We start from the raw sequence: 12,935 nt of genomic DNA on the forward strand, positions 1-12,935 counted from the left end.
TAATATCTATAATTGCCGGCCGCCACTGGTCATTTATAGCTTGCTGTGTTTTTTGATGCTGTCGTGGCTCTTTTCCATTTCTTCCTGTCCTTGCACTGAACTTTCCAGTCTTTAACATACATTGGTCTTATGTCTTCTTCTACATCATCCAGGCATCTTCTAAGTATTCCTCTACAGCTGGGCCATAGTGGTATCCATTCTGACTGAAGAGATTTTATGTATCTGACTATATTTTCTCTCTTTAATAATACTTCTTCAATTTCGGCATTTGTTTTCATTCTTATTTCTTCCTCTCTTGATACATTGTGGCCCGGTATCGTTCTCATTATTTTTCTTTTAAATTTCAGAAGGCTATCTTCCTCTTTCTTTTTATCGTTGTTTCCATCCTATATGTAACAAGAGGTCTTAAGGTATTATATTCATCTTTGTTCTCTTATTTAGAGTCTTGCTTCGCAGCAGATTTATATTCATTCCATATGTTTTTTTGCCTTTCAGAAATCTTTCCTCTATTCTCTCTTATCCGGTTCTCCCTATTGTTACTCCCAAGTAGTTAAAGGTGGATACAGTTTCAAATTTATGTTTCTGTGTTATTAGATATTTCTGAGTTGTTGTGTCGTCCTTCCCTATCGCCACGTATTTTGTTTTGTGCTGTTTTATCTCTAGCCCTGTTCTCTTCGCTTGTTAGCTTCCTTATCTAATTCTTCAACTGCTTTTTAAATTGTTATCTTCGTGTTCGCTATGATGACTAGATCATCTGCATCTGCTACTAGTTGAAATTGATCTGTAATAATGTTTTTGTTTGCAAAGTTTGTCGTCAGTATTATTACTTCCAATATCAGATTAAGGGGATGGGACGTAGTTTCTGCTCCAATGCTATTCAAATGGAATTCATTTTTTTCGAATTCTGAGAAAACTAATAAGTATTTTTGAAAAATATAAACGCAGAATGAAAGATTACGTTATTAGCGAGGGCCGAAAGTCCCTGATAACTTCTATAATGTTTATTTTAATAAGTTACAGGAGTGAAAAACTAAGAGACAATTTTGTGTGATTTTTAATTTCAAATATCTCATTCAAAATAAACTTTTTATTTATTCTAAGAGACTTTCGGCCCTCGGTAATAATTTAGTCTTTCATTCTGCGTTTAAATTTTTCAAAAATATTTATTGGTTTTTTCAGGATTCGAAAAAAATGAACACAATGTCCGTGGTAATATTTTCCAAATCTATCTTTGTCATACAACGCACTGAGTCAAATAGAATATTGTCAGCATATTGTCAGTCAGACAGTGACAATTAGTGACAATCAATTTTAAATATTTGACATGGCATCGGGAACATTTTGAGTTGTTGGTTAAATAATATTGATAGTGTATTTAATAAATAATTGATTTAAGACGTAAACTTAATAAAAAGTTATTTATTGTTTATGATTTATGGAAGATCCAAAGCAGAGAATACACCAGGATATATTCAGTGATCCAAGTATTTTGTTGTTAAAGATGTTCAAAGTTGTAAGCGTTTCATAGTAACAATATATTATTAAAAAATCACTTTATTACTTTACCTCTTTTCTCGATTGATTATTAGTTTTTGTTATACAGTAGATAAATTATTACAATCACTGAATACATAGTGAAAGAATTATCATTAATTAACTGAATTAATAATTAAGGCAATTAATTATACAAGTAACAGTTACCCAAGAACATTCAAAAGCCATCTTTAAAGTTAACGATGACATTGTCAAGTAAAGTTTACATATCGATGAGAATTTTACTACACGTAATTTGCCGTATAAAAACAGAAAAAGTAGGGATAGCCGTAAAATATTTGCGAATTATGTACCGATGACCTTAAATAGTATCGGGAAGATAGCGTCACCTTGTTTCGCGCCTTTGTTCACATTGATATCCTTAGAAGTTGTTCCGTTGAAACTGATCTTTGCTGCGGCCACTGTGGTGTTCTATAGACTGTCTTAAATTTTATGGTATTCCAAATTCTCTATCTCCGTGTGAATTTGACTATAATAGTACATAAGTATATACACATGTTACAAGTACAGTTGATCCCAAACCCTTTTCTCAGTGTGTCACTAATTTTGACGTCATATAAGATTTTAAGAATGTCGCGAATCGAAGCATAACATTTTAGTTAAATCTGACTGTTATCTTATATTTCTGTTTATATAAATTTCAATATTTATATAAATATTTGCCAGAATATTAATATTTAAAAGATTTTAAGCAAAAAAATAAATAAATATAGAATACAATTTCACTATACAATGTCCGAATAGGGCTTTTCAACGCTTCTCATTTATTTCAAGCCTCTGTCATATGTCGTATATTAATATTATACACGGATTATACGACATATGACAGAGGATCGAAACAAATGAGAAGCGTTGAAAAGCCCTATATACCAATGACATAAAATATTTATAGCTACGTCGTTGACAAATTTCTAACCTAGAATTACAATATTGTCATTTTATCCGTTAAAATTGTGAAGGTATTGTCACGATAGATTACTTTTGTTTCAAATTATCTTTATTCGCATTATAATCATCATCATCACGTAGCGCTACAACTCTAGGTGGGTCCTGGCTGACTGTTCAACTTTCTTCCAATTTGTTCGGTCTTCCATCAACCTAGGGTCAAATGGGATGTTTATTTTTCGGAGATCTGCTTGGATGTTATCTCTCCATTCTCTCCATCGCACTCTGGGACGTCGCGATTTATTCGCATCATGGATTGGTTATATATTTAGTATTGTAACTGCCAACCAATTATACATCTATAAGTATAAATCGCTTTAATATTCATTCATTCAATCTTCATTTCGAGCTTAATGCGTTAGGGCGAATTCAACAAACTATGACGCACTGAAAAAAGGGTTTGGGATCATCTGTACATGTCGTAACTCCATTATTTCACTGTTTTTTCTTCTTTTTAGGAGATAATTCTTGGGTGATGCGAATACAAAACACAATGAGCTTTACTAATGCTATTTATGACTTTCCCTTAAATGAAGTATCGACATTATTCAGACCTTCATTGCATTTTGAAGACGCAAATCCTCATAGAAGACCTCCCCTAACTAGACAATTTTCTGAGGAGCAAAAAGAGGAAGAGGAAAAAAATTCAGCGAACTCTGGCTCAAATCCTAGTTTAACAGGTAAGTTGCATATACTTGAAAGAATGAAATTAGGGTATTTAAGTAATTCAACTAAAACAAAATTAGAAACGAGTAATATAATAGGCCAGGGTAATAAGACAAAATATACCCTGTTCGTGACACTTCAACAGCCACGGCCCTGAAGCGGTTTTTCGACAGGTAATACCGATAAGAACAAATTGTAACTATTTCCAGCTTAGGATCTGGAGCCCCTTTTTATTTATAAACAATTTAGTGTCAAACCTGCCCTTTTTCCTATTTTTTTTTTCAAATCAATGGAAAATAGTGAAACTTATTGTTTTTTTAATACAAACATCTTCGAGAGCGTGGAAAATGCTTTAAAATGGCTTATTACAAAGTTTGATACACTCATTTATTGTTTATAATTGGGAAAAAAGGTCGAAACTGCAAAAAAATTAATTTCGCAATAACTATTGTAAAAATTAGTGTACAGCTTTGAAATTTTTGTCAAATGAGAGTTCTTTGGTGCTTAATATGTGATAATAATTTCAAAGCGATTAATTCAATTGTTTAAAGTTTATGCAAATTGTGTATCCCAGAGAGTTCTTTTGCAATAACATAAGTCAGAAAAAATGATTTTAGAACCATTCTACAGGTGTTAGATGAAAGAGCATGAGCTAAGCTTTCAAACTGGTTTAAAATAATTACACTTTTATAAAAAGGAACTTTTTTATAATAAAACGTTTTTATTATTTATAGGAGAGAATGTAAAATAATTTGACGATATAAAATGCTTAAAATTCCAAAAATTACACTAGCATAAAAAAGTATTTTTATAATACCACGGTTGTTTAAAATGGTATATATAATATTTATATATAATAATTAACTTATGTATAAAATATGAATTTTAAGTATATATCAACTTTTAATTATTTATTAAAAAAATTAAAAAAAGATACGCAACAGCCATGTTCGAACTAGGGAACTCTCGATCTGCAGTCTAATGCCACTGACCCACCATCAATTTGTAGATATCGATTTATTAACGTACTTTAAAATATCATTGCATTAGTCACATTTTAAAAATAGTTTGAAATAAAAAAAATCAATTTATCTAAACAGGGTGATTGATTAGTGGGGTAAAGCTCCGTCGATCCCTTATAGTAATAGATAGCAATAAAAGTTAATAACAAAAATTGTAGCCAACTTTGATTACACATTGATAATCAGTAATCGTAAATTGTAGGTTTTAGACAATTCAGTCATGGCTTACCTAAAATTTGGATAGATTTAGACCCGTAATTAATAATTTGCTCTGAAAAATGAAAATATCTCGAAAATTAATAAATTTAGACATAGGGAATGTTATATAAAAATTAAAGTACGGTAATGGTACTTTTCGATAGTGATATAAAATACAGGGTGTTTCATTTAAAATTACTGAGAAAATAATGTACTTGCGTTTTGACTCACCCTGTATTCAATATAAAGAAAATTAGCAATATCGATCATTTATGAAAATTTTGACAATAAATAAAAAAATATGGCATCAATTAACCATTACCTTTATGCTAATTTTTGTTTATACAGGGAGTTAAACTTGTTACGATTTTCATATAAAATTGGTTATAACTTTGTAAATACCCTGTATAACATATTAAACCTCCAACATCAGGAGAAGAACTAAATCTTAAACTACCCCCGTCCGATTTATTCTTAAATCAAAGGAACAAAATAAATGAGATGTGGCAAAACCTATACAGTGCATCAACAACTGGAACAAACTTTTGTAAACACCAGCCAAGGATCCCCAGAAAACCATGGTTTCACAAAATACCAAACAGAAACTTTGTCGCCACAATAAATCGAATACGTGCAAACCATGCACTAACACCTTATTATAAGCACAAAATAAAAATTACAGACGATCCACTGTGTAGTTGTGGTAAAATGGGTACATTGGTACATGTTTTACTTGAATGTCCAATAAATATTGTAAACATTAATAATCTATATAAAAACTTAATTCACTACAAGATAAACCTTCCAATAGACCTAAATTGTATTATTTTTTCAGGAAATAATAATATACTTTATGTACTTCATCAACACATCATAAACTGTAAACTAAAATTGTAAAATTACTAACCAATTTTGTAAGCAATTCTGCAAAACAAACTAAATGTAAAGCATTAAAGGAAAAAAAAAGATGAATACAAAAAAAATAAAAAAAAAATAATAAAAAAAATAAACCAAGTAAAAAAAATGAACCAATTAAAAAAAAAACCAAAAAAAAACAAAAAAAAACAAAAAAAAAAAAAAAAAAAAACAAAAAAAAACAAAAAAAAAACAAAAAAAAAAAACAAAAAAAAAAAGAAAACAAAAAAAAGAAAACAAAAAAAAATAAAAACACACACAAAGAGGGCTAAAACCTCCGCGGCGTTGAACCGGGTTGATGCTATCATGCTCAAGTTTGATACTATGAAACAATTTACACAAACTATTTATACAATCTAACATAGTCTGGCTAATTGGTCCTCACCAAAGCCATAAATTCCACGAAAAAAAAAAAAAAAAAAAAAAAAAAAAAAAAAAAAAAAAAAAAAAAAAACATATTAAACCTTTATATTTTTGTAATGGAGAAGTTAAGAAGAATTCGAATATAAAATAAAATACAGGGTGTTCCATTTAAAAAAATTTAAATCTTTAATTTAAAAATCTTTAATGCTTTTAAAATTTTAATTTTTATTAAATTATAAAAAATAATTTAAATTATAAAGATTATTTATTTTGTAATTTTATATTTTAATAGATATTTATAATAATAAGTTTATTAAATTTATTTAATTTAATAATAATCTTGATAACATCAAGAGACTTACAGGTTACCTTGTTTCTCTCTCTCTGTTTTTTATTTCTTCTTTTTCTGCATAATTTTAATTGTCTGTTAAATTAAATGGCCTTTGGTAGTGCAATAAAATTTAATTACTTTTAAGGTTCTCCAAAACATACACCTTCCAGGCAAAACTCCCACGATAGCGTCGACGAAGAATTAGACAGTATTTACGACGACGGGAACCGATCAAGAAATCCCGTTCGTCGATCTAATTCTAGTCCCGAGATGTCGGCGAGTTGGAAAAACCCTTTTCTCCATCAAAAAATGTCATCGGACGAGGATCTGAAAAATTCCGACGATGAAGGAGGTAAAAAGAACAAAGGTTATACGAAAGATATGAGAGTTAGTTGCGAAGCTATTCCTGAAGAAATTGCTGGATCTGGTAAGTTTTGGTTTATGTATCTTAAACTTTTTAGTTTTTTATCAATTCAGTTGTGTAATATTCGCTCCGTGAATGACCATGGTGGGGGTACCCTGAAACGATGCCAGCGTGAGTAGCAGCGAAATATGACAATATTGGAGCTATCTTCGTGATGTTATTGTGATTGTTTATATGATAAATTTGATCAAAAATGGTAAATAAATGTTGCGCACCTATTTAATTGTGCAAATAAGAGCCAAAATAGCAAGTGTAGTTTTTATAGATCTCTAATAATTACATATAAATTAGAGAAAATATTTAAACTAGGAGGAGTAAACTCAAAAGACAGCCTGCAATTTTATCTGATACCTTCCATTTTTTTCTGGCTCTTATTTTTTATATTTTTTTTTTATTTTATAACTCGAGAGGGACTGGATTGATTTGGCTGCTCTTGATTTTGAAATATTTGTAAAAGTCTAAGGAAGAAGATCTTTATAATATCCCATCAGATATCAAATTTTATTAGTTGTATAGGAAGTGTGTAAAAAATGTGCTCCTTGCTCAAGAATATATTTTTGACAATATCAAAAATTAATTTACAGAAAATATGTTTATAATTAAAAGTAATTTTAACATTGTTTACTTACAATAATAAAAACTATTTTTCAACATTTTCTCTGCGATAAAATTGAAAATTATATTTTAATAATTTTAAAATATATTTTAATAATTATAAATTGAATGAAAAAATTCTAAATACCATATTTCATCATCATGGCTTATTCACTCCTGGCGGAGTGTTTGCCGGCCTTTTGGGCTCTCTGATTCATTTATTGCGGAGAATCAGTCCGCTGTTGTTTTTTATTATTATAGCAGCGTGTGTGACTTGGCCTACAATTTTCCTCCATTCTTTCCGGTCCTTACAGCGCTCCTTCCAATTGTAGATTCTCAGCTTCTTTATGTCTCCTAAGACTTGATCTCTCCATCTTGTTTTGGGTCTTCCCTTTGGTCTCTTTGTTGTTGGTCTCCAGCCAGTTATTCGCTTTAGTGTAGAGTCTGGGTTAGCTCTTTCTGTGTGTCCCAGCCACCTGAGCCTTTGCGCCTTCACGAACTTGATTATGTCTTCACCTTGGATGACTTCTTTAATTTCTTCATTGGTTAATCTTCTAAATTCGCCTACACTTATCCTCACCGGTCCCATTATTCGTCGAATTATCTTTCTCTCTAAAATTTCTAACCTCATTTTCATTTCATCTTTTTGTTAGGCACATCGTCTCTGCGCCATAGGTGATCACTGGCCTGATTGCAGTCTTGTAAATTTTTAATTTGGTTGTCTTACTAATGTGCTTTTCTTTCAAGAATTTTTGGTAGTTCCAGTAGGTTTTATTACCAGTAGGATGCGTTCATTTATTTCATCCGTTCTATCATTTCTGCCATTTCTACCATCACTCTCAAGTATTTGAAACGGTGTACTCTTTCAAATGTATATGCACCAAGCTTAATTTCTTTCTCGATGTTCGTATTCTCTCTTGAACACTTGAGGTATTTCGTTTTGCTTTGGTTTATTACTAGCCCTCTCTTCTTTGGTTCTTTATCTAGTATTCTGCATGGTTTTTAAATCTCTAGTAGCCAGTGCAATATCGTCTGCATATGCTGTCAGTTGGGCTGAAGATTCGATAATCGTTCCCATAATTTTGGCTGCTCTTACTGCCCCCTCTATGGCAATGTTAAATAATGTTGTTGACAGGGAGTCTCCCTGCCTGACACCTACCTCCATTTGTACTTAACATCTGACGGGCCTTCCCTTGTTAAGATTCGTGCCTTGGATTCCTTCATCGTCATTTTCGTGAGACTTACTAGTTTTTCTTGAATGCCTAGTTGATTCATATCCTTAATTAGCTCCTCCCTTATTACACTGTCAAAGGCTTGCTTGTAGTCAATAAACAGTATATGTAGATCTATTCCGTGCTCGTAACTTTTTTCGACGATTTGCGTTACAATGTGTATTGCATCTATTGTTGACTTACCTTCTCTGAATCCATGTTGGTATTCACCTATTTTTGTTCTCGTTTCTTTTTCTATTCTTTGTCTGATCAAATTAGTTAATATTTTGTACATTGTATTTAATAGCGTGATTCCTCTGTAGTTAGTGCATTTCGTCTTGTCGCCTTTTTTAGGGATTGGTGTTATCAGACCGCAATTCCAATCGTTCGGCATGCATTCTTCTTCCCATATTCGTTCTATCAGCTTGTGGATTCTGTGGGCTAGTTCCTCTCCCTCTTCCTTGAAGAGCCCATTTATAATGTCGTCTGGTCCTGCTGCTTTCCTTGTCTTTAATCTGTTTATGGTCGCCGTGTGAGGGAGGCTCTGATTGTTCTCCATTGCTATTTTCTGTTTGTTCTTCATTTTCTGCATTTTCAGCATCGCCTTTTTGAACAATTCTCTATAGTGTGTTTCCCATTCCTTTTTTCCAATATTTGCCGGTATCTTTTTCTTATTCTGTGCTTTTATGTGTTTATATAGTCTTGCATTATAATAAACCGACTTTTATTTCCAAAAAATAATAAGTATAACAAACTGTACATTCTCTAAAGTAGAGGGCGAAGTTTATTTTTGCTGTGTTCTAAGACACAACAAAAATATTCTTCCACTTAACCCCAGTGTAATAGTAGTCTTATGGATCTAACAAAACAGTAGTAAAGAATATAATATTGAACCGTAAGATAGTAAAAAATGCACCTCACAAGGAAGGCGGACCCACTTACTTTTTTATTACTATGAGAAAGAGAAAAAAAAATCACGGCACCTTAATTTTGAATGTTTAGGAGACGGCGTTTAAGCAAGAATTTAAATTTTGGTATGTTACATGTTTTTAATGTAGATGGAATCTTATTATATAAACTGCTGATTTGATAACTATAAGAGCGTCGATAAAGCTCACTTGAAAAAGGAGGAATAGTCAACAATCCCCTATTTCTTATATTTATATTGTGAACATCAGAGCGATATTTTATTTTTCGATGCAGGTAAGATGGTTTTTTATTTACATTTACTTTATGACAAAGAGTAAGAAAATGATGTTTTCTTCTATTCTCCATATTTAGCCATTAATTATCTCTTTTAATTTATGCGATACTCTTTGTCGCCTTCTTATACCAAAAATTAAACGAAGACACGAATTTTGAACTTTTTGGATCTTATTTTTATATACTAGAGTTAAATTTGGTCCATACAATACATCCGCGTAATTAAATAATGATAATACAAGTGTTTCACAAAGCTGTTTTTTCATATGAATTGAAAATAAATGGCGATTTCCATAAATCATTTTAATATTACAGTAAGCGCGTTGTATCAGTATATTTACATGTTTCTGAAACCTTAATTCGGAGTCAAGAGTAACACCTAAGTTTTTTGCAGCATTTACAACTTCAAGTTTTTCATTGTATATATAAATGTTAATTGAATTTATTAAATATTGCTGATGATGCTTATTACCAAATAACATTCCTTTTGATTTCGTTGGATTAATAATCAGGCAGTGCTCAGTTGCATAATCAATAAATGCTTTTAGATTGTCATTAATAATTTTGCAGGCATTTTCCACATCATCTGGCTTAAAATTTAAATACAATTGGGTATCATCAGCATATAAGTGCACGTTCCAATTCCGAATTTTGGTTAAAAGTTGAGAAGTATATAGAAAACAATAAAGGTCCAAGGATGGAACCTTGTGGAACACCTGATTTAAGTAATAGAAAGTTTGAATTTACACCATTGATATAAACTTGCTGCTCTCTGAATTTAAGATACTGTTCAAGTAAAGTACTGGCATTATTAGAAAATCCTATATATTTTAACATGCTAATCATAAGATCGTAATGTATGGTATCGAATGCACGACTGAAATTTAATAACACTAACACTGTGCACTCACCTTGATCTACTCCTTTTAAAATATCATCAGTAATATGAAGTAAAGCAGTAGTAGACTCGGACAAACATAAGTTTGGGAATATGATTCAAAACTCGATGATGCGCAGTGGTTCTTGTTTACTAGCGTTACCATGGAAACGGCCAGTTTGCTGATCGCCAGTGTCGTAGTTAGAAGTGCATTACGTAACCCAGAGAGTGTTTAACTTATTGGTTTGATCGTGTTGGATATTTTATTAATAGTTTTTAGCTTAGTGTTTGGTATATTAGTAGTAGTAATTAGTGTATTATTAAGACATTTAGTGTATCTCTAGTGCGTTAAGTTAAGTCATTAGTTATTTAACAATATGCGTCATAGAAAGATAGGAATCAAACGGCTGGGATTGAATAGCCAAGTAAAGGCAATCATTTATAATGTTACTACATTTATGGAACAAGAGGCAGCACATTTCAAAACAACCGAAAACCTGTTAATACCTTTAAGTAAATTGACGTAAGTATTGTTAATGACATTTTATTTTCTTGATGTTGAAGTTACTATTATTCTTATTTTCTTATTATAATTGTATTTATGAAGTTTCATCAGATTCTTCTTCTTCTTCTTTAGCCCATTTCTATCCACCTTTGGACATAGGCTTTCCCCAAATCTTTCAATATCTGTCTGTCCTTGGCTGCGATTTTCCAGTGAGTTCCTGCAGCTGCGTCCACGGTCTCCTGTTTTGTATTTCAGCATTCCATCTTTTATCTTCCTGTCTCGCATTGTGGCCTGCAAATCTCCACTTTAACCCTGAATATGCTCAGTTACATTTTTTACGTTTGTTTTCTCTCTTATCCATTTGTTTGGTTTTCTGTCTTGAAGTGTTATTCCCAACATGGAATAAAACATGAATTAATTTAATAGATATTTTCTGTGAGTCCTTTCTATTTTGTTCATGTTGGCCTTTGTTAATGTCCATGTTTATGAGCCATACGACCTAACAGGAAGGATGCTCTGATCAAATACACAAGTTTTTAGGCACTGTTTCTTCTTTCACGCCAATCTTTTGCAATTTTTTTCGCAAAATTTTCGTTTAGTAACATTTAACATTGGTAATTGTAGGGATATGATTCTAGCAGCGACGGGTAAAGCAAAAACACCTTAACCAAAATAAGAAAAGAAGGTAGAGACGTAAATAAAAATGGAGCGACTAGTTTATCTTTTAAAAGTCCAAAAAGAAAACGTTGTCGTTCCAAAAAAATTGAATTGAGCAGTGGACAAGTGAAAACCATCAAAAATATTATATACGACTTCTACACCATCGAGAAAAGATCCCCTACAATTAATGGTAAATAGTTTAAAAGTTAAAAAATTATTATATAAAACTATAGTTAATGGGAAATTGATACCTATATTTTTTATGGTAAATAAAATAGAGTAAGTAAAATTATAAAACAATTGTTTGTACCCGTTTAGAACGAAATAAAAGTTTTTTCCGCAAATCGCCAGGAAATTTTGACATTCCTGTCAAAATTTCTTGAAGAAAAAGTCAGGACTTCCTTACTGTAAGGAAATGTCATTTTCCACCTACCTCTACCGAAAGTATACTTTTCCGGACCTGATTGTAGGGAGCAAAGTTGTACTTTTCCTCCCTAGGGAGGAAAATATTTTTCCTCCCTAGGGAGGAAAAGTAAAAGTGACGTCATAATATTTCATTCATGAAATATAACTTACTGACGCCCTGTATAATATCTATTTTCTATTACGGAGTATCTATACATTTTAACGTTTATTTATAAAACATCCTATATTTTGCAGAATGGTAAAAAACAGTAAATTGTTATTTTGATTTAACAATGTTTACATTAATAATTTGACTTATATTTGACAGCTGACAGTTATATTGTACCTACTTGTTGTTTTAGTTCTAATAAATTTTGTTGGTTAGTTACATAAATAAATTAAGTAAAAATGACAAAATTACTTGTTATTTGAGGAAGGTGGAAAAACCATATGTATAACATGGGAGTAAAGTGCCTTTTCCTCCCTTGAATGATTACTGCCCTCCGCTACGCGTCGGGCAGTAAACTTCATTCTCGGGAGGAAAAGTTACACTTTCCTCCCTTGTTATACAAATAGCTATTCCTTACTGTAAGGAAATGATATTTCCGTACAGTTGTTAGTGTTCTACATAAATGATAGAAAACATTGTCAAGTTTGACAATTCAACCTCAATACGTTTCCATAGTAACCCAAGTAATTTTATTAGGAATTTCAAAGCACCATTTATTTGGGAATAAAATTATCGCGTTTTTTTTAAATCAATCAATATCTGTCGAATTTTAAACGATTTGCGGAAAAATAGTATGTTTACCTCGTAGGAAAAGCCACATTCCTGGACTCTGTGTTGCTAAGTCTCGGCTTGCGCCTCGACTTAGCAATCTTCACAGTCGTCCAGGAATGTTAAGCTTTTCCTACCCGGTAAACAATGTACTATTTCGTAAACACACTGATATAGATACATTTTTAAAAATGGTAGATAGATACAATTCTTTTACGATTTTATTTACTTAAAGTATAAAAGATTTACTTTCCAAATATTTTAACGATTTCTATTTATTTAAG

General features: G+C 31.4%; 1 protein-coding gene across 1 annotated transcript in view; it reads left to right on the forward strand.

The window, feature by feature from the left end:
* The window catches only part of LOC114331759 (tuberin), a 111,418-nt gene that overhangs the window by 70,496 nt on the left and 27,987 nt on the right, over positions 1–12,935 (forward strand). The window contains exons 16-17 of the mRNA XM_028281397.2: positions 2,958–3,179; positions 6,140–6,421. Coding sequence (XP_028137198.1) covers positions 2,958–3,179; positions 6,140–6,421 — 504 coding nt within the window. The remainder of the gene's footprint in view (positions 1–2,957; positions 3,180–6,139; positions 6,422–12,935) is intronic.

This window comes from Diabrotica virgifera, chromosome 8 (genome assembly GCF_917563875.1).
Source record: "Diabrotica virgifera virgifera chromosome 8, PGI_DIABVI_V3a".
NCBI lineage: Eukaryota > Metazoa > Arthropoda > Insecta > Coleoptera > Chrysomelidae > Diabrotica > Diabrotica virgifera.